The sequence below is a fragment of the Tupaia chinensis genome, unplaced genomic scaffold (genome assembly GCF_000334495.1).
Source record: "Tupaia chinensis unplaced genomic scaffold, TupChi_1.0 Scaffold000099_1, whole genome shotgun sequence".
In the NCBI taxonomy this organism is placed as follows: domain Eukaryota; kingdom Metazoa; phylum Chordata; class Mammalia; order Scandentia; family Tupaiidae; genus Tupaia; species Tupaia belangeri.
Genome location: NW_006159563.1, coordinates 3876878 through 3899357, shown reverse-complemented (window position 1 = coordinate 3899357; position 22480 = coordinate 3876878). Strand labels below are relative to the sequence as shown.

The following is a 22480-nucleotide window of genomic DNA, read 5'->3' as shown; positions in this document are numbered from 1 at the left end:
TGTCTCGAACAATCTCCTTTTGTTGCTTAGAGGTGAGAGAGAACTATAGAAAGTCTTGGTACGAGCAAAAGCTTTTGATAAAAGCTGACTGAGAGGTTCCCTGGGTTTTGGGGCTAAAAATCTTAAAAAGCATCTGTTGGGTTGTCAGAAAAGTCATGACACATTTCTGCATAGAAAAACACGTCATGACTTTTCTGACACCCCGATGTAACACATGGTGGTCATCATTGATAACATGTGAAAGAGAGGCAAAATAAAGACTAGGTGATCTGTTTCGTTGGCGAGGAAAGCCTGAAATGTTAGCACGGGCAGTTTGAATAAACATAAGATTTTTCTTAAAGTAGGAATAACATGTTTTGTTTTTTTTTTCAGCATCTTAGTTTTTATTAACATGAGTTTTTAAAAACAAGCATCTACACCAGCGTGGGGGATAAAGGTGGGCGAGGAGGAGAGATGGAGCAGGGAGAAGGGTTTCTGCTCTATTGCTAATAAAGTTCCAGGTTCATCCCGTCATGGATTTCATAGTCCCCTAGAGACACGTGATCCTTGAAAATCGTGTACCACTTTTTCAGCACGATCTTGTTCCAACGGGTGCCAGTCTGGGCTGCAAGCAGCTTCTTAAGGTCCCTGATGGTGTCATCCATGTTGCATTTCATGCGGACCTTCTTCCCCAGACGGTCGTTGCAAACCACCTCGATCATCCTGGCTGGAGCTCGAATCACCTTGAACCCGCTGACGCCACAACCTCCTGGCTCGAACGTTTAGCCCCAGCTTGGAATAACATGGTTTTTAACCTTTCTTTTTTTATTACTCAAAAAAGCTTCATTTATGTTTTTTCAGAGGTTTTTGCTATAGGGCACGTGTGCTCACCAGCAAGACAGAGAGAGAGAGAGAAAGAGACAGACAGAAAGAGAGAAATCACCCCCCAGGGGATGGCCATTCCACAATCCGTTCTCCATTCTTCTCTCGGGACCTTGGTCATGCTCGCATGCATGCCCAGTGTGCGTTTAAGCCACCAGGCCTGGGACTCGCACCGCGGTCGACTACATGGGAGTCCAGCGACAGAGCCATTATGCCAACTGCAGATCCCAAAAGCTTCATTTTTTAAATTGAGTTTTCTGACCTTGTGCTTGTGCCCTGAAGACTTGCATGGCGATTTTCTGCTCCTCAACAAGTAAAGCACAGTTGATCTGGCCATGGAGACGTTTAGTGCACAGAGAGCCCCTGTAGTCCTGCTAATGTGTTTCTCATAAGAACTTCTGGTCTCGCAGCGTGAACCCCTCGACATCTGCCCAGGCACAGCCACATGCAGATTTTGGTGCTTTCCTAACCTTGTTGGTATAAGATAAACCATCCTACTAGCAGGAGTTGGGGACAGCCTAGTTTTGTTGGAGGCTGTATTGTAGAAAACCTTTGCTGTATGTCTAACGCTGGGCCATTCTAGGCACCTCTAGACACCGTCCCTGGAAGAGGCAGGAATAGCATTTTTTTAAAAATTATACTTTATTAGTATAGTTTTGACTTTACCACTGATAATTATTTATAAGAAAGGCATTTTTACTTTAAAGTGAAAAATGAAAATGCAGTGTTTTTAAAATTATTCATTTAATTGTAGCTTCTATCATCATTTTTTTTTTTTAAATTTGCTACAGGGTATGTGCTCACCAAAGAGAGACAGAGAGAGAAAGAGAGAGAAAGTAAGAAAGCAAGTTTCTAAGTCTGAGACTTGAACCGTGGTCAGCTATGGTAGGAGTCCAGTGTCTTAACCACTGTGCCCCCCTGCTGGCCCCTAAATGCAGTGTTTTTACCTTGAGTGGAGTATTAAGGCATACTCTTGAAATCTTGTGCCATTCTTTAATTACAAGTTACCATATTATTGTAATAAGCTTTTCATTAAAACAAAAACTTTTCATACCCTCTTAAAAATTGTCCTACATTTCTAAGAATTACATACGCAACATCCCTAATCCAAAAATTTTAAATGCAAAATGCTCAAAACACCAAACTTTTTGAGCACCTACATTATATCAGAAAATTCCACACATGACCTTATAGGATGGGTTGTAGTCGAGATGCAGTTCACATTGGGTATAATTCACATGTCTTGAAATCTGTGGGAAAAAAATCTTAAATTTGAGACATTTTTGGCCCCAAGTATTTTGGATAGGGGATAATCAACCTATATTATAATTTTATGATTTTTAGACTGATTCAGTAACAGTGTACAAAGATGTCCTAGTTTATATGGAACCACAGAGGAAAATATAAATTTAAATCTTTTTGATTCTTATCATTTCTCTCACAAATGTTTAGTCAGCTCTTTTTTATTTTATACTTTATTTTCATTTTAGACACTCACAAAATTATTAGCTCTTGAGTGATTTAGGCTAAATAAGTTGTATTACAACCCTGGAAACAAGCAATTTATTTCAACAGGTATTGAACATCTTATGTAAAGACACTCTGCTTATCATTTAAAGGACATACAAAGGCAAATCAAATCTGTCAGACCTGTTTTCAAAGAGCACTTCTAGAATGAGGAAAAAAGAATCTTTTCTGGTCATTTTATGAGAGAGCATCTGAGATGGCGACACAGAAGTAGCTACTGGGCAGCTTAAATAGCACACATTTATTATCTCAGAATTTCTGTGGTTCCTCAGTCCAAACACAGCTTAGCCTGCATCTGGCCAAGGTAGCCCTTGAAGTGTTGGCCAGCGCCAAGGTCTCATCTGGTAGCTAGATGGACCCACTTTCCAGCGTAGGTGGTTGGCAGAATTTATCTCCTTGTGATTATAAGACCAAGATCCCTAGATTCTTTGGCAGAATTTATCTCCTTGTGATTATAAGACCGAGACGCCCAGTTTCTTGCAAGCTTAGCTCCTGGGGGTGCTCACATACCTCATGACCCTCTCACAACATGGCTGGAAACTTCAGCATCAGCTGGGAAGAAAGTCTCTAACATCGGTCGACCAGGACAGCATAGTCTTGTCATCAAGGGTGAATATCTCATCATCTTTGCTGTAGTCTATTGGTTAAAAGTGCACCACCCACACTCAAGGGGAGGGAGTCATACAAGGAGGTGAACACCAGAAGGTAGAGATCATTGAGATTACCTTTATTGGTGTGCACCCTGGGTAGTTTCAGCCTCTTCCAGGATGTAAATTGAGTTATTCAGAATGCAGGCTCTGTGTCAGACCTAGCTAGGTTTGACTCCTGACTCAGTGACTGACCAGACTTATGAGCACTAAACCTCAGCTTTCTCATCTGGGAGTGGGGGTGAAGATCTATCTTATGGTGGTGTCAGGACTTAATGAGGTAATGCAGGTCACTGACTCAGGTCAGTGCCCAGAGCACAGGAAAATACTCAATACTGCTAATGTACATTATCACATTTTTGAGCCTCAGCCACCTTGAAGAATAAGTGATTGAAATGTTAATTTTTGTGAGCTCATTTGCCAAGTTAAATAAGTTGATGTGATTTTTCCCCCTAATTACCAGAAGATATGTGCATACTAGCAAAAAGAGAAAACACCCCCAATGGGGTTTGGTCACATTGCAATCTTTTTACCTCCATTTCTTCTTTTGGTGAGGATCCTGAGCATATACACGTTTGGTATATTTTTCAAGTCACCAGGGCTTGGATTCAAACCTTGGTCAGCCATGTGAGATCTGGCTTTGTATGCACAGTGTTTAGCCGCTGTACTGAAGGGCCGGCCCAAGTGTATGCTCTTGGTTCAGGATTTGAAACAATCTAATGAACTTTCTGTTATTTCAGTGTGAGTGTGAATGAATACATTCATAAATTCATGGAACTGGAAAAAAGGATGGTCTCTTGGAGTTTTTCTGTCAGTCTCCCATTTTACAAGTGAGGAAGCTGCAACCACATAGAAAATTTACTTTATTTGGCTAAGATGATGTTAGCCAAACTAGTGACTAAGCCAAAACTGGAATACTGACCTCTTTTTTCAAGTTACTGCCTTTTCTACAATGTTTAGCTATATTTCATACTTTGTAAAAGTTGCAATAAAAAATTTTTTACTCTACCATATAGACAGACTAGATACTCCTTTCCCAATGTGACAATAGTTTTAATACCAAGAAAGAGGCATATGCGTAGAAAAGTTCAAGGCCTAAAGCCTAAAATAAGAATTTGAAAGTTTTCTAATGACAAAACTGTCTTTTCAGCTGTCTCTATGGTATAAAACATGATTCGTTTAAAGTTTAACTTAAATGAAAATTTAAATTTAACTAAATTAGCTACTTACATGTGTACATGTGTCTATATTGAATTGAATTAAATTAGCTACTGAATTTGAACTAAATTACCTACTTTGATGTATATATAGGTCTATACTGATTGTGACTATACATTGTATTTGAACTGATTCCTAAAGGTACCCTATTGATAGTAATGAAGAGAATAAACAGCATAGAATCTTGTTAAAGCAGTATTTCCTGTATGTTTTAATCCATGAGAATTGGGAAAGAAGGCTTTATTATATTGCTTTCTTTTAATATCCATTTATCAGTCTCCATTTTTGTGCCAGATGTTTTTGCTAGTTGCATGGAGGAAAAGAAGTGTCACCAAAATTCTAGTAATCCTTCCACTCAGAGAGAACTACTCTAAAACATGCTGATAACCTTTTATATTTGTTTTCTGAAAAACAAATATAAGCTTTTTTAAAATTATGATTGCAGATGCAGTGGTGCTTATTGTAGAAAGAAACTAAATTATTTGTTGACGATAACATGTACGTTGATGTGCTTGATTGAGCCAATATACAATGTACTCTGGATGGAAAACTCATTTTGTATGTTGGAATGATGTACAGTGAATGAATGTAAATAAATAAATTAAAATAAAAAATAAATTAATTAATTTTTAAAAAATGATTAAAAGGCCTAACCTCCACCTCCCTCACACCAGCCCCAGCTCCACCCACTACAGGCATCTATACAGTGGTGCCTAGATTTTCGTTCTGAGAGTTAACATTATAACATCTCTAAACTATTTTTAATTCTAATTTTAGATTTATCAGCTTTACACAGTATTTGTTGTCTTCTTGTTACAAAATATGAAGAAACCATTTATTAAACTAGGAGGCTATCTTCTTTTCACCTTTCAATTTTTAAGACTGTTTTTACCTTGGAAAGATTTTCAGCATTTGTACTGCTGCAGTTATTTCTTGTACTTTTTCATAGGCTAGTTTAAAAATGGAAGGACCTAATAATCAGCATTCATATTATTATGATTATGTTACATATATTGGGTCATTGGAAAAGACATGACACATTTTTGCATAGAAGACATGGGAAAATACGCATGACTTTTCTGACAACCCAATACATTTATTTTAGAACTAAATGCATACATATCTATCAGAATGTAAATATTGTTCTAAGATTTTAGACTGTTGGGAGAAATGTATTAAGCATTCCAGTCTAAAACGTTTTTCATGTTTTTCTAGCTTTTCTCATTTCTGTTCAGCTGTTGCTCTTCTTTATTTCTCATATTATTTCTTTGAATACTATTTTCTGTCTTGATCTGTCTCTTAGTACTTTTGTCATGTAGGTTTCATGTTAGCAAATTTTCTGAGTTTTAGAAAACTTAATGAGGACACAGAGTAGAGATTTTATTTATTCTAATTCTGTTATATGAGCTGTATTTTTATCCATTTACTCTGGGTAGTTGTTTTGTTGATTTTTCTTCATCCTTCTCCTACTGTCAGTTTTCCTCATCTGCCCTCCAATTATCTTTTTTTTTAAAAAAAGGTTATTTTATTTTTTCTTTCAATTTGTATTATTATTAGTAGTACATTAAATCGCTATACATTATTTAGATTGTGAAGAGACATTACCCAGCATGATTTACACCTCAGTCCAGCCCGGTCGAGACTATTACACATCCTTGTCAACAGATAATAAACCTTATCTGTGTCCCACAAGTGTCTTACCTCTCCATTTCCCCCCAAATTTCCTTTTCTACATTCTTCCCATTGCTCACTCTCTTTCCCACTTTGTCTCTAGTGTCCATTACAATTTTTAATACTTTTATATTCTCCAGTCTTTCAGTCTCTACCATAGAGTGAAGATAGTCTGTATATGTTAAGTGGAGACATACAGTGTCTCTCTTTCATAGTGTAACTTGCTTCACTCAGCAACATATCTTCCATATCCATTCACTTTCTATCCAATTCCAGGACCTTGTTGTTTTTTATGGCTGAATAGTATTACATGGAGTATATGCGCCACAACATTTCAATCCATTCATCAGTTTGTGGACATTTGGGTTGGTTCCAAGTCTTAGCAATCATGAATAATGCTGCAGTGAAAATAGTTGTGCAAGCGGTGTTCTCCTGTCCTTTGGGTAGATACCCAGGAGTGGAATTGCTGGATCACATAGTAGTTTTATTTGAGGAACATCCATATCATTCTCCACAATAGCTGGACCAATTTACATTCCCACCAACAGTGTAGGAGTGTTCCCCTTTCACCACATCCCCTCCAGCACTTATCATTATTTGTTTTTTAAATCTTCACCAGCCTGACTGGGGTTAGGTGGTATCTCATTGTGGTTTTGATCTGCATCTCCCTTACAATGAGGGATGTTGAGCATTTTTTCATATGTTGTCTTCCATAGAGAGTTGTTTATTCAGCTAATTTTCCCATCTTTTAACTGGGTTAATCATTTTCTTCCGGATAAGCTGCTTGAGTTCCCTGTGTACTCTGGTTATCAGTCCCTCCTTATCTGAGGCACAGTTAACAAAAATTATCTCCCATTCTGAGGGTTGTTGATTCACACTAATTATGGTGTCCTTTGCTGTGTACAAACTCCCTTAATGTGATGTAATCTGACCTGTCTATTTTTGGGATTATTGCCTGTGCTTTGTGGGTCTTGCTTAAGAAGTCTTTGCCTACCCCAATGTCTTCCAGAGTTTCCCTAGTGTTTTCCATCAGTAATTTTATAGTTTGCAGTCTTAGGTTTAGATCTTTGATCCACTTCGAGTTGATTTTTGTTAATGGTGATAGACAGGGGTTCAGACTCATCTTTCTCCAGGTGGATACCCAGTTTTTCCAACACCATTTGCTAAAGAGGTTTCCCTTTTCCCACTAGATTGACTGGTACTCTTTGTCAAAGATGAGTTAATTCAGAGTGCTGCCCATAAGTTCAGTTGTTATCATCACTGGCCACTGGCATGAATTTCCTCAGCAGATTCCTCCACTAAATTGACTTTTTGGTGACTAAGTTTTTTTTCACACATAGTCTGTTTTAACCATTTTCCTATGTCAAAAATTCCAACATCATTTTTACTGGCTGCATAGGTTTCACTATAGTACAATAATACTACTTTTTCCCTTATTCTTGAGCACTTGTTTTTTTTTTTTTTTTCATTAAATTAACTTTAGGAGGAATATATTCACACATGTATTTTTTCACACATCCCTATAATTTTCATAATAATAATTTCTGAAATGATTTTTATGGGTTATGAAAGAATTCTGGTAGATATTGCTAAATTTTCTCTGGGAAAATTGTAGCAGTTCTCAGTTTCAAGTAAATACCCTTTGCTCACATGCTGTTGATAACAGTGGACATTATCATTCTTTTTAAACTTTATAATTGATATATATAAGATAGCATCTTATTCCTGTTTTTTTCTTCTTGTTTCATCGAGTTTCCCTAGTGTTTTCCATCAGTAATTTTATAGTTTGCAGTCTTAGGTTTAGATCTTTGATCCACTTCGAGTTGATTTTTGTTAATGGTGATAGGGGTTCAGACTTATCTTTGTGGGAGTGTCTAGCGCCTTAATTACTATGCCATGTGCTGGGCTCAGCCATGTGGGAGTGTCTAGCGCCTTAATTACTGTGCCACATGCTGGTCCCCTTTATTCCTGTTTTAATTTGGGTATTTGAACATTTTCATGAGTTTATTTTATGAATTGACTCTATCTTCCGCCTGCCTTGGTGGTAGGATGTTCACCGTTTTGTTTTGCTTTGTGGTTATTTTGGTACTATTAACCCTTTGTCATATGTGTTACAGGTTTTTTTTCTCAGTTTATGGTTTGCCTTTAACTTTTACATGTGTTTTTCTAAACATTTTGGTGCCATGTATATAATGCCATCCATCCTGTCTAGAGATTAAATTTTATCTATATATCTTGATTTGTTTATGACTTCTGTTTTTACACTAAATTTTTAAATCTATATAAATTTAGTTTGCAATGTGATTTGAGTAGAAACACATCTTTATTTTTTCATGAAATAACCACTTAGCTAGCCTATATTTTTATTGGTCGATTTTCATACTCCCCCTCCATTTGAAATCTCACCTTTGTCATACATACTAAACATTTTATAAGTACACGTGTATATCTGCCTAAAAATAACTTTCCTAGCAACATCTTACAGTTCCTGAAATTCCTAACAAGACCAACCTGTTACTTTACTGTTTCCAAAAAACACTTATGTATAAAATGTACAAACTATTATATTAAGCTTTATCCAGTATTTGCTTTGTATCTTAATTCTAAAGACCTGGCTAACTGGTGTCATGGTGGTTATGGAGATTGATTCCAACTGGTTGACTGTACAATTCAAGCCCTGGACCTGGCGGCTTGAAAAACACATCAGGTACATGTGCATGCATGCCCAAAGTCCTGAGAAAGAGAAATGGAGAAGGGATTGCAGCATGGCCATCTGCCATGAGGAGTGCTTTCTCACTCTCTCTGTTATGAGAACATGCATCCTCTAGCAAAAAAAATAATTTAAAAAAAGAATTAAAGACATCTAAAATATTTCCTTTAACAGAGTATTTATTATCAACCAGATTCTTTTTGTCAGCTTTCAACCTGTCAGGAGGAAAGGCAAACTGATAGTAAATGGAGGTCAAACATTATGAGTCTGAAGACTTCGGAGTCATGTCAGAGATAGAAAAGTTTAATCTTCTTGTTTTGTGGGGGAGAAATATTAGTAAACATTGAAAATTGAGGTAAAGAGCAGTCTTTGAATTTTGCGACCAGCAGTTAGCGTAATGGCTATGTCGCTGGACTCCCACATAGTCGACGGCTGTGCGAGTCCCGGACCCGGTGGCTTAACCTCATGCCAGGTGCGTGTGCGTGCGTGCCCAAGATCCCAAGAGGAGAATGGAGGAGAAGGGATTGTGGCGTGGCCATCCCCCCTGGGGGGTGATTTCTCGCTTTCTATCTCTCTGTCTGTCTCTGTCTGGTAAGCACATGTGCCCTATAGCAAAAACCTCTCAAAAAAAAAAAAAAAAAGAGCAGTCTTTGAATTTTAAAAAAGTAACTAAAATGTTTCTAAATTTCAGAAATTGTTATGTATTTATTGATTTCAAAATGGATAAAATGGACATAGCACTCTGAATAAAATCTTATGAACTCCATCAGAAATGTGACTAATTACAGTTTCCAAATGCTACTGGTTACTAGAGCAGTTTCTCCACCCATCTGCAGACATCACACTCTACAACTCCTCTCACTATAGATCCCAGCCACTGGTCAGGGCTTGATTTCATCATGAATTTCATCAGAAATAAAAGGCATAAGAGGCCTTCAAAAATTTAGTGAAAAATGCATACTACTCATGGATTTAAAGAAATGTTTTTTTCACCAAATAAACTCATACTTTCATTAATTTTTTTCACAAACTTTTTGAAGTACTCTCATACTAAGGTGGTGTAGGTCCAGTGTGAAGTATATGTCCTACTTTGTGAACCAACAGCAAAGCGAAGTTGATGAAGGGATTTTACTGAGAAAATAATTACTAGCATTCACAAAGCTGGCTAATGGGTCAAAAACCTGAATTTTGAGTTTTACAATGAACTGTATAGCCTTAAGTGTAAATATTCATTTTCTTTTTTTTTTAAGGCTTGTTTTGAACTAAATAGGCATTTACCCAGATTTCTTCTGTAGAACAGTTGCCACAAGGTGCTCTTGAAAAAATTTTAATGTCCATCGTTAAATCAATTAAGGGAAAGCTGTGTATTAGATCCTGCTCTTAGAAATGTACAATGTGGGGCCAGCAGATGGTATAATGTTTACATCACTGGACTGCCACATGGCTGACTGTGGTTTGAGTCCTGGACTTGGTGTCTTGAAACTCATGGCAAGTGCATGTGCACACATGCGTGCCCAAGATCACATGAGGAGAAGGGATTGCAGCGTGGCCATCCTCCCTGAGAAATGATTTCTCACTTTCCCTCTTTCTTTCTGGTGCGAACACTGTCCCTAAGGCAAAACCTCTTAAAGAAAAAGAAAGAAAACAAAAGACAAAAAGACATATACAATGTGTAGTCCAGTATTAAAGCCTCTAAATAGTTTTAGAGGAAACAATCCCTTAATGTTTTAAATCCATTTCTTCACATCTCTAGCAACTATGCTTATTAAATTCACTTTTGGAACCTGTATGTGGCGCTGTATAAGGTTGAGTCATTTATAGTTCTAGTTCCAGTAAGAAGTTTTATCTTAAATATAAATAAGTTATTTTATACTTGGTGCTTTAATTGGTAATATCAATGTGGAATCTTCTTTTTTTATTTTTTTTTGAGAGATTTTTGCTATAGGGCGCGTGCGCTTGCCAGACAGAGAGAGAGAGACAGAGAGACAGAAAGCAGGAAATCACCCCCCAGGGGGGATGGCCACGCCACAATCCCTTCTCCTCCATTCTCCTCTCGGGATCTTGGGCATGCACGCACACACGCCCGGTGTGAGTTTAAGCCACCGGGTCCGGGACTCGAACCGCGGTCGACTATGTGGGAGTCCAGCGACATAGCCATTACGCTAACTGCTGGTCCCGATGTGGAATCTTCTTAAGAAAATACCAAAAATAAAACACCTTTGGAACCAGCAGTTGGTGTAATGACTATGTCGCTCGACTCCCATGTAGTCTACCAAGGTTTGAGTCCCAGATCCTGTGGCTTAAACTCACACCGGGTGCGTGTGTGTGCATGCCCAAGATCCCGAGAGGAGAATGGAGGAGAAGGGATTGCGGCGTGGCCATCTCCCCTGGGGGGTGATTTGAGAGAGACAGTGAGAGACAAAGTGAGAAACCACCTCTTAGGAGAGATGGCCATGTCACAATCCCTTCTCTTCCATCCTTCTCCTAGGATTTTGGGCACAGATGCACATTTTCCCAACGTGGTTTTCAAGCCTCCAGGTTCAGGGCTTGAACCACGGTCAGCCATGTGGAAATCCAGCACCTTAGCCACTATTCCCTACTGTCCCCAGTACTCATGTATTTTTAAACACAGCAACAGAAAGAATCATTAATTTGTACTGTGACTACCAAAACTTTGTTTTGGAATTATTAGGTAAAGACAGGGTTGAATGTTTTCCTACTTTGCAAGAGTGCTATTTATTACCTCAGCTTTTATTTTAAAAAAAGTTCCTACAAAGTGCATTTGGTGTTAGGTTCTCTTTACATCCAACATATGTTTTCTTTTGTTTAAGATAATTTCAGCTATTGGTAGCTAAAATATATCTAGATCCTTAGGGATCGTTAATATTTATTATGCATAAGTTTATGTTTGACTTCCTATGAAGAAAGTTTAGAGGTAAATCAAAGTGTTTTCATCTTGTTTATAGGATGGGTGCTGCAGATAATATATATAAAGGACGGAGTACATTTATGGAAGAATTGATTGACACAGCAGAAATAATCAGAAAAGCAACATCACAGTCCCTGGTTATCTTGGATGAGTTGGGGAGAGGGACAAGCACTCATGATGGAATTGCCATTGCTTATGCTACACTCGAGTATTTTATTAGAGATGTAAGTATCCTGCATATCTAATTAAAATGTAATTTTAATAATATAACTTTTAATTGATAAATCATAATTATATAAATTTGTGGAATCAATTTAATATTTAATGTATGTAAACCATATGAGGTATCTAGTTTAGCTAATTAACACATCCATCACTTCATTTACTTAACTCTTTTGTTGAGTTGTTTAAGTTCTTTGTAGATTTTAGGATAATAAGCCTTTATCAGACTTTTTTCTCTTTTTTTTGGCAAATATTTTCTTCCAGTCTGATACTTGTTTTTACATTGTATTTGCATAGCAAATTTATTTTAGTTTTAGTAAAGTCCAGGTTACCAGTTCTATCTTTCATAAATCATGCTTTGATGTTATATCTCAAAAGTAATCGGTAAACCAATCTAGTTTTCTTCTCTGTTATCTTATAGGGATTTTATAGTTATATGTTTTACATATAGGTCTGTGATCTATTTTGAGTTAATTTTTGTGAAGGGTATAATGTCTATGTCTACATTCTTTTTTTTTTTCTAATGTGAGATGTCTGATTATTCCAGCACCATTTTTTGAGAAGACTATCTTTGCATCATCATCATATAGCCTTTGCCCTTTCTCAAAAACTAGTTGACTCTATATTGGGTCCATTGCTGGGTTCTCTGTTTTGTTCGTTTATCTGTTTTTTCTTTTGCCAATACAACACTGTTTTGATTACTATAATTTTATATCTGGAAATTGGGTATTATCAGTTCTCCAACCTTGTTTTACTTCATTGTTGTATTCTAATTATTTTGCCTCTGCATATAGACTTTAGAATCATTTTGACCATATGCACAAAATAGCTAGCTGGGATTTTTTTTTTTTTTTTTTGGTGCTGAATTTAGTCCATAGATCGAATTGGGAAGAATTGACATCTTGGCATATTGAGTCTTTGTATCCATGAACATAGGCTATCCTCTTCATTTATTTAAGTCTTTGATTTGTTTCATCAGAGTTTTGTCATTATCCTCATAGATCTTGTATATGTTTTGTTAGGTTTATTTCTAATTTTTTCTGGTAGTGAGGAAGTGCTAATGTAAATGATATTTTGTTTTTTAATTTCAAATTTTACTTTTTCATTGTGGCTTTATATGAAATATAAAGCCAACCGTGACTGGGTAGATGAGGCAGCAAATGCAGGATGCTCCCTCACCCCAGTCCATCCAGAGTTCCTGTGTTCCTCCCCACCCATCCCCACTGTGCTCCACCACACTCCCTCGAACACCCCAGCTGAATATCCTTCTTTGCTTTATTCTTTTTTGAGGGAGGGAAGCATGTCAAGCACTTCTAGTCAGCCATGTTACCTGTAGTTCCTTCACAACATTCTTGTGGATAAAAATAGTTATTTTCCTGGTATTTTGTGATCTCTGGATGGAGAAGAGATCAGAGAGAAGTGAGGGAGGGCACGTATTGTTGCTGTGAGCTGAGAAGGGCGTCAGGGAGAGCTGTGCTATGTCTGAACCCTCAGGTCTACTGGCTAGAAGTGCCTGTCAGCTCAGGGAAGGGGCCCCATGGAAGAGCTGGTCCAAGGATCCTTCAGGGCAGAACATGAGAGCAGCTTTTTAAAGAAACCCTGTCTTAATAGGTTTATTTGTGATTGTTATGGGAGAGAAAGCCAGTATTCTGATGTTTCATAAGATGAATGACAGGTGAGTCAAAACTGGTTATTTAATTATCCCTTAAGCTAAGTTTTAGACAAAAACTGCTGCTAACTTTCTTCAGGAGAGGGGTTTTTATTAGGTCATTGGGAAAGTCGTGACATATTTTTCTATGCAAAAATGCATCATGACTTTCCCGATGACCTAGAATACATAGTAATTGTGTCTTAAAATAATGCTACAAAATGCCATGAATCCATACTGGCACAAGCAAAAAACAAAAATCAAAATGGTGAGGGTGTGTGGGGAGAAGGGAAGGTGCTGCCTTATAGAATACCAACTAATAATTGGGGAGAGAGTTTTAAATCCACATTCAATATCCACCGTAATAATAACTGATTCAGGCAGCAGTGATTAATAGACGGAAAAATGTTTGGATAAAATATTGATGGAGAAAAAGATATTCACATAGTCTCCAGGTGTCTCCAAAAGGTTTTTAATTAATTACAAAGGGAAAAATTTACCAGTATAAAGAAGGGATCTTGTGGGCACCCATGTAAACCAAATAATCAAATTTAGCATTCCTATCAATGGGTCAAATTAACATCTCGTACCACCAGGTGCAATGTATTGGAAAGGGTGCATCACCTATATATATGTATGACATCTTCCTGGCAATAATGTTTTGTTTTGTTTTTAAGTTTTTGCCATAGGATGCATGTGGTCACCAGAGAAGAGAGAGACAGAGACTTACAGAGAGAGGGAAAGCAAAAAATCATACCCTGCCTCCTAGGCGAGATGGCCATGCCACAATCCCTTCTCCTCCATTCTTCTCTTGGGATCTTGGGCACACGTGCACACATGCCTGGCATGATTTTCAAGCCACCGGATCCGGGACTCAAAGCACTGTCACCCATGTGAGAATCCAGCTGCCTGAACCACCGTACCACCTACTGGTACCCTTGACAATAATATTTAATCTGATTCTAGGAAGAAACAATCAACCAAATTCAAACTGAAGGACATTATGCAAAACAGCTATCTTTGGTGGTTCCAAATGTTACTGCCATAAAAGATAAAAAAGGAAAAAAGTTACTAGGACAATTAGAGAACTTTATGGACCATATGTTTTATGAGTGTTATGGCCCATAATACTCAAAAAGTAGTATTATTTTCTTGAGTATAATCATTTTATTCTAGATACATAGGAGGATATCTTGTTCTTAGAAGAGAAGACCCTTGGGCGAGTCCATGGCACAGTGGCTAAGGTAACTCCTCAGGGCCAACTATGCAGTTTGAGTCTGTCTCAGGAGCTGGAGAAACATACTGGGTACATGTGTGTGTATACCCAAAATCCCAAAGGAGGGAGAGGCATAGGCAAAGGGATTGTGGCATGATCATACCCCTTGGAGAGTTGCTTTCTCACTTCCCTTCTCTCTCTCTCTCTCTCTCTCTCTCTCTCTCTAGTGAGTGTGCATGTCCTCTGACAAATTAAAAAAAAAAAAAAGGAAACTAGATCCTTAAGTATTTAGGAATCAAGTGTTGTGATGTTTGTAACTAATTCCCAGTGGTCCAGGAAAATGTGTGTGTGTGTGTAAAGAGAGGGAAGAGAGGGAAGAAAGGGATATGACAAAATAATAATGATTGGTTATTTTTAAAAAGGGTATGTGGATGGTCATCGTACTTGTCTTGCAACTTTTATGAAGGTTTGGAGTTTTTCAAAACAAAGTTGAAGAAACGCTTTAATTAAAATAACATGTTAGAGTAAAAATAACATGTATTTTATGTCTCGCTGCTTTAGGTAAAATCCTTAACCCTATTTGTCACGCATTATCCGCCAGTTTGTGAACTAGAAAAAAGTTACTCACAGCAGGTGGGGAATTACCACATGGGATTCTTGGTCAATGAGGAAGCGAGCAAACAGGATCCAGGTATGCAGTATTCCTACAGGAGGTACAAGGGAATATTACTGCTTTTCACATTTGACAACTCACAGTTTATAGCAGCGTGAACTGACTGCTTATTAATAATGAAATTGTAAATGGTGGCTATAAATAGCATTTGTCCAAATTCATTTTCTGTTGTTTATAGGTTAGGATCAAGTAGAGAGTGCATGTTTCCTTGCTGCTTCAAGTGCTGCTCAGGTTTTCCTCATCCAGTTGGTAATGGTAGCCCTTTTTCTACACATGGGGAGAGGGAGGGCCTTACATCTCTCCTAGGGCCTTTCATTCTTACATGATTCATCTCAGAAAAGAAGCCTTGATAGTTGACTGCAGAGTTATTAGTCATCTTCATAAATGCCTCATATTTTCCTCAAAATCTCATTTAGCATGACATACTGACTAAGGGCCAGATACTGTTACTGGACATATGGTTCATGTTAATATTACAAGGAAACTGTATAGCAGGCACGTAAGGTGGCGTGTCCATGCCAGCCACTTGGGTGGGGCTAAACTAAGCCTGGCACCCACATCTTCTGCTTCCAGCCTCTCCTCTTTCTACATGAGCTACTGTGGGGGTTCTCCAACTTTTTTTTTCTTTTAACCTTTTTAGTTACTACTAATATACAAAAATGAGACATTTTATGATGAACACCATTAGCGAATAGAAATAAACTTGGGTGCCATAAATAATATAGTAGACTTTAGCATAATCTTTTTCCTGTCCAGTAGAAAATTTTTAAGCTACCAGCCTGTGGGTCTGGGGTACTTGGCACAATTGGTGTGCTACAATGGACAATCCATTATCCAAGACATTCCAGAGTCCAAATTTTATTTTGGAAAGGTAATAAGAATGGACCTGAAAAAGAAATCAGGCAGTTGGGCCAAATAAAACAAAGCACTGGACCTAAGATAAATTTGACATTAGGCAATTCCTGCCTTTCACCACCATGCAGTCTTGACAAACACATCATAAATTCTCCCATGGAAGTAGTTTTGTATCTATTCATCGACATCCAAAGTGACAGGAGGAGACTCATAAGCTAAAACCCAAGGGACAAACAAAACCGAGTTCACCAGCAGGGAAGGAGAGGAGTCGGTGCCACTAAACATTCGACGTGAACTGACTACTAACCCCGAGCATTATACCTTTCCCTTGAGTGTTCTGGCATTTTAGTTCATCAATTTAAATTTTTATCCACCAACATAAATTTTAAAATTAAATGGTGCTGGGGCCAGATGGTGGCACAGCAGTAAAACATGACACTGTGCTGTGCCGACCTCCATAGCGGGGTCCAACTTCATATCTGGACACCTCCCTGAACACTGCAGGTGCAGTGGGGCTGGCTGGATCATAGCATCGTGTTGGGGGTGCTGTCTCTCTCTAGCTGTTTATCTCCCACACTTGTGGAATAAACAGACAAACAAGCTTTAAAAAAAATTAAACCACAAATGGTAGGTGGTGGTTAAGGTGGCTGGATCCCACATGGCCTGCTACACAGTTCAAGTCCCAGACCCTGAAGCTTGAAAAACATGCCAGATGCATCTACATGGATGCCCAAAATCACAAGAGAAGAATGGAGGAGAAGGGATGGCAGAGTGGCCCTCCCCCCAGGAGTACTTTTTCACTTTCTGTCTGTCTCTCTTGGTCTCCCTCTGGTGACTGCACATGTCCTGTAGCAAGTTTTTTAAATCCATAAATTATGGATTGTCAGTTTCTCAGGCTAAAACAGTCTGTACACATGGAACATAATTTTGTTTCCTGAGTCATCCACTGCTTTCTTTCTACTCCTGCATCATTTCATGCATATCTTTATTTGGTTTTACTACAGTCACTTTTATCCTGTAAGGAAGATGGTCATTATCCTTATGCAATAGGTGAAGCAATAGTTTAAAATGGTGAAGTGTGACCTGACCAAAATCACCACTATAGCTGGATTTCAAACTCATAGCTGACTGCAAAGCTCTTTCCACACTGCATCGATATAGCCAACCTAAGTTTAAGAAGAAGAAGAAAAAAGAAATGGTCATAGATTATAAGCACCTGGCTCTCTCTGCCTCTGTCTTTCATCCTACACAGCACATACCACACATGCACATATGCACACACACACACCACCATGCGCACTCACATGCACACACACACCCCACACCACACGTGCACACACACACACACACACACACACACACACACACACCACAAAGAGGGGTAAAGGAGTCCCAAGGCAGTACATAACTACAAAAAGCCCTGCCAGGTAATATGGGAGAGTGGCCACATTCTTCACCTAAAAAGTATGAGAATGACCATAATGACCTTCAAGTGGAGAACCACATGTGGAGATGAACTTGGCCCCTGTGAGTACTGAGGTGCGTGAACACGGTGTTCAGAGCCGTATGATACTGGCTGTGATCTCGCTGTTCATGTAGAGAAGAGTGTTGTTATGGCTAGCTTTATAGCTGTCTGTCCAGATATACAAATTACACATAAAAAGTAAAAAAAAATAAAAATAAAAAATCAACAAGGCAAATTTTCTTTTTTTTTTTGAGAGATTTTTGCTATAGGACGCGTGCATTTGCCAGAAAGACAGAGAGAGACAGAAAGTGAAAAATCACCCCCTGGGTAGATGGCCACGCCACAATCCCTTCTCCATTCTCCTCTCAGGATCTTGGGCACACATGCACACGCACCCAGTGTGAGTTTAAGCCACCAGGTTGGGGATCGAACCACGGTCAACTATGTGGGAGTCCAGCGACATAGTCATTACGCTAACTGCTGGTTCCAACAAGGCAGATTTTAAGTAGGGTTGTGAAATGTAGTAGACTCTCAGTAAACACTGGATGAATGAATGGATGGATGGACAAATGGGTGAAGGGATCTTGTTTTAGAAAGTCCAGTGTCAAGGCTCGGTTTTACAGGAGAGCTTGGGACAGGGAGATCAGTTAGGACTTCACCGGTTGAGTGATAGACTACATTTCTATCTTACAGTGAGGAAGTTTTGCTTTTCTGAGTGCCTACCGCTGTCCACTCCACTCAGTCTGTGAGTGTCAAAGAGTAACAAGACATGATCCAGATTTGCAGACAGTAATTTCTACGTGCTTTTCCCCTAACCTATTCCCGCCCACTTCCTCACCTGTTCTTTGTGATCCTTACTTTTTTTTAGAAGGCAAAAAGTATTCTTAGTGCTTTGTAATAGAAGTTTGAGTCTGTATTCCCGAGTGTCGCTATTCTTTTCACCTCCCACTTCTAGCACCCCTTAGAAAGCTATTATTTGTCTCTTGCTGAATTCTTAAAAGAGTGTAAGGAAAATTCCATTGTCCTTTTTCTCAGTTGTGTTCAGTCTGCTGGCTTTTTAGTTTTTAGCTGATAAAACAATGAAAGCATACACAGTTATCAAATGAAGTAATGTATGAGGAAAAGCTCTTTTTAACCTTACAGTAAGTATATGAGGGTCACAGAGATCCTTGTAAATCTAGTCCATCTTGGACATTTTTGTAACACAGACCAATTATACTGAGCTTCATAAGAAAAGTTCCAGGGACCAGCAGACTACATGGTTAAGGCGCTGGACTGCCAAATGGTCTGCCATGTTTGGGCCCCAGATCTGATGGCACAAAAATCACATCAGGTGCATGCGCATGGCCCAAAATCCCAGGAGGAGAATGGAGAAGGGATTGCAGCATGGACATTCCCCTTGGGGGTGATTTTCCACTTTCCCTCTCACTGTCTCTCTTTGTCTCTCTCTGGTGCATGCCCCATGGCAGAAACCTAAATAATAATAATAATAATAATAAAACAGAAGAAGAATGTTTACAAAATCCTTAGGAGCTTTTAATTTGTTGGGACCAACAGTTCGCATAATGGCTATGTTGCTGAACTCCCATGTGGTCGACCGTAGCGTGAGTCCCGGACCCGGTGGCTTAAACTCATGCCGGGTGCATGTGCGTGCATGCCCATGGTCCCGAGAGGAGAATGGAGGAGAAGAGATTGCAGCGTGGCCATCCCCCCTGGGGGGCGATTTCTCGCTTTCTATCTCTCTGTCTCTCTCTGTCTTTCTGGCGAGCGCACGCGCCCTATAGCATGTATAAAAACCTCTCCAAAAAAAAACTTTTAATTTGTCACAAATTTAACTGTATGTTGCACTTAGTATTTTTATAAATTATATCTCAGTTTTTTTAAAAGTTATAAATTCATGTATAAATATTGGGTTGTCAGGAAAGCCAGGATGCGTTTTCGTATAGAAAAATATGTCACGACTTTTCCGACAACCTAATGTATGTGTTGCTGACTGACTTCCCCAGGAAGCAGATTCAGAGATTTTTATTCAAGACTCTGACTGCGTATGCTACTGATACTGACAGGAAGTATTGGCTGTGGGACAGTCCACCATAAGGCTTTAGCCAGCCCTGCAGAGAACTCTGAGGCCAGAGTTCTTCAGAATTATCTCAGCTTGGGGCAATGGAGACACACCTTCGTACCGTTTGTTAGTTATGTTTATTAATTTGGGGTAATTTACAAACAGTATGCAACAAATTATGGCCAAAAAAACAATTTCAAACAGCACCCATTACCGCATACATTCTGCAGGTTACCCATTCAGGGGCAATTTAGCTGAGCACCTCTAGCTCGGGTTCAAGGTGTTAGTAGTTAGTTCAGGGCTTGAAGGCGCACTCTGCTTCCCAGCCCACTCGCAAAGCTTTTGGCAAGCCTCCAAATATCTCCTTTCAGGCTCGCCCATGGAGCTGTTGGCAGGCCTCAGGCTCATGCTGGCTGTTAGTGGGAGACAAGATTTCTTCCATGTAAGCTTCTCCATAGGGTAGCCCAGAGCATGGCGGCTGGCTTCCATCAGAACAAATAAGCAAAAAGTGAGAGTGTCCATGACAAAGGCCAGTCTTTTGTAACTTAATCTCTGAAGTGACAGTCTATCACTTTTGCCATATTCTGTTCTGTAGAAGTGAGTCACTGGATCCAGCCCACACTGTGGGGAGGGAGTGACATAAGGGCATGAATGCCAGGATTTGGGCAGCCATCTTAGGGCTGCCTACCAACCCCCATAGCAACCAGCTACCTGTGCAGGCTGCCCCGGAAGTGCAACTCTGGGTGACAAAGCTCTTTGTTCAGCTGAGGCAGCTGCAGCAATCCCCAAAAAAGGCGTACAACTGAAGGCTCACCTTTCTGAGTGCTGGAGGTGTGGGGGGGGTATAAACCCGTTAGTCCCAAGTGGGGTCTGGGTGGTACTGTTACTGGACAAGTGGGAGCTGAGCTGAGTATGTGAAATACTCAGTGCTTTGGGTCCAGGTGTCTAAGATTGGAGACCTGTCTTTAAATGCAGAATGAAAAACTACAAACACAAGTAAAGTAGGAAAAGAGAAGTTTTAATACAAAAGAACAGATTTTGTTTTTAAGATATTTTTCCCATAGGGTGTGTGTGTGTGTGCACTGGCGAGAAAGACAGAGATAGAGAGAAGGAAAGTGAGAAATCACCCCCCCTCCCAGGGTGGATGGCTACCACTCAATCCCTTCTCCATTCTCTTGGGATTTCAGGCACACTCGCACATGTGCCTGGCATGAAGATTTTTAACAGAAAAAAAGATACACCTACCCCCACGCCAGAATGGCATGCTGGTGGGCAACTGGCAGAGAAGGACAACTGTGCTGAGAATAGGGATGGTGTTACTTTTATTGTGGGGTCTTGTCATGAATAGTTAGGTGAAGAGATTTGTTGAATTGGAGGGCTTTTATGTGTGCTTGTGTGTTTGTCCCTCAGGTAAGGAATCTGGTTACCTAATTATGCATGCCCAGTGAGGACTTTGAAGGTCTGGGGGGGGGGACTATCTGCCCTATTAGTTTATTGCCCCAGTGGGAATTAGGATGTTGACCTAGCATCTGAGTGAGATAACTTCTCCTCTCTTGGTGCCAGGGGATCTAGCTTCAGGATCTCGCTAGATCTCTGGTAACAGTGATTGATGTGTCAAACATCCCTTTGTTGGCAAATTGGGACTCCCTGCTCATAATATCTATTCGAACAGTTGTAAACAGCACCTATCTCAAGATGTATAACATAGCCCAAATATTTAATAAACTGGAATTTCTCAGTTTTATTATTTAAACTGTACAACATTTTATTTCCTTATTTGTTTTTAAAGGAGAAATTAAAAGTATTCCATGTATCAGAAACATTCTCTTTTTGATATAGAAGTTCAGTCCAAATTTTTGCAATGAATCATTATTAAAAACAATGTTGACTGAGTTAAAACATAGATCCTAAATGCATTCTCAAAACAGTATTTTACCCTTTTTCTGGATATGTAAATTCTAACAAAGTTATAAGGATGTTGTGTCTTCTTTAATCCTCTTATTTCAACTTTCAGCCATGGTTTTGATCTTTTTTATTTAAATTTCTGGGATTTTATTTTGGTGGTATCGAATAATCTGAGGTGCACTTGCAATAAGATTGCAATTAGACCTAAGTGAGAAGGCAATCCCTCACCCCCATGGGGCATTGTCATGCTGCAATTCCTTCTCCTTCACTTCTCTTTTGTTTAAGGATTTGAGACATACACACATACATAGACACACACAGCCATTGTCACACCCATTGTGTTTCTCTAGCTGCTGTGTCTGGTTCTTGAACTGTGCAGTAGGCCACACAGATCCAGCTGCCTTAACTACCATGCCATAGGCTGGCCCATCTACATTTCAAAATGATCTCAGAATTATACAAAGCAAACTTTCATAGCTGTGAAGAAAATCTTTTGAGACATATGCAATATTAGAAGAACAAGGAACTATTTCTTCTTTCTAGGTTGGTGAAATAGTATTTCAGAAGTGATTGATCTTTTTTATTTATTTATTTATTTATTTATTTATTTAATTCCATAGGTGAAGAAGAAGAAGTCCCTGATTTTGTCACTTTTCTTTATCAAATAACCAGAGGAATTGCAGCAAGGAGTTATGGATTAAATGTGGCTAAACTTGCAGATGTTCCTGGAGAAATTTTAAAGAAAGCAGCTTACAAGTCAAAAGAGCTAGAAGGCCTGGTAAATACGAAAAGGTCAGAATGACTGTGCTACATTTTTTGGTTTGTAATAAAACCTGCCAAGTTTCTAAGGAAGAGGATTGTCCTATAAAAG

At 39.0% G+C, this 22480-nt stretch overlaps 2 protein-coding genes across 2 annotated transcripts in view; one reads left to right on the top strand and one right to left on the bottom strand.

Moving 5' to 3' along the window:
• Positions 1-22480, top strand: part of MSH3 (mutS homolog 3) — a gene marked incomplete in the record, with an annotated part of 248405 nt that overhangs the window by 222989 nt on the left and 2936 nt on the right. The window contains 3 exon segments of the mRNA XM_014585921.2: positions 11601-11787; positions 15211-15340; positions 22230-22401. Of these exon segments, the coding sequence (XP_014441407.1) occupies positions 11601-11787; positions 15211-15340; positions 22230-22401 (489 nt within the window).
• Positions 436-724, bottom strand: LOC102479925 (ubiquitin-like protein 5). Its single transcript, XM_014585924.2, has one exon. The coding sequence runs from the start codon at positions 699-701 to the stop codon at positions 486-488; it is 216 nt and encodes a 71-aa protein (XP_014441410.1). The 5' UTR covers positions 702-724; the 3' UTR covers positions 436-485.

What these genes read in the sequence shown, in the direction of transcription:
- LOC102479925 (XM_014585924.2), bottom strand. Translation starts at nt 701, where the DNA reads ATGATCGAGGTGGTTTGCAACGACCGTCTGGGGAAGAAGGTCCGCATG.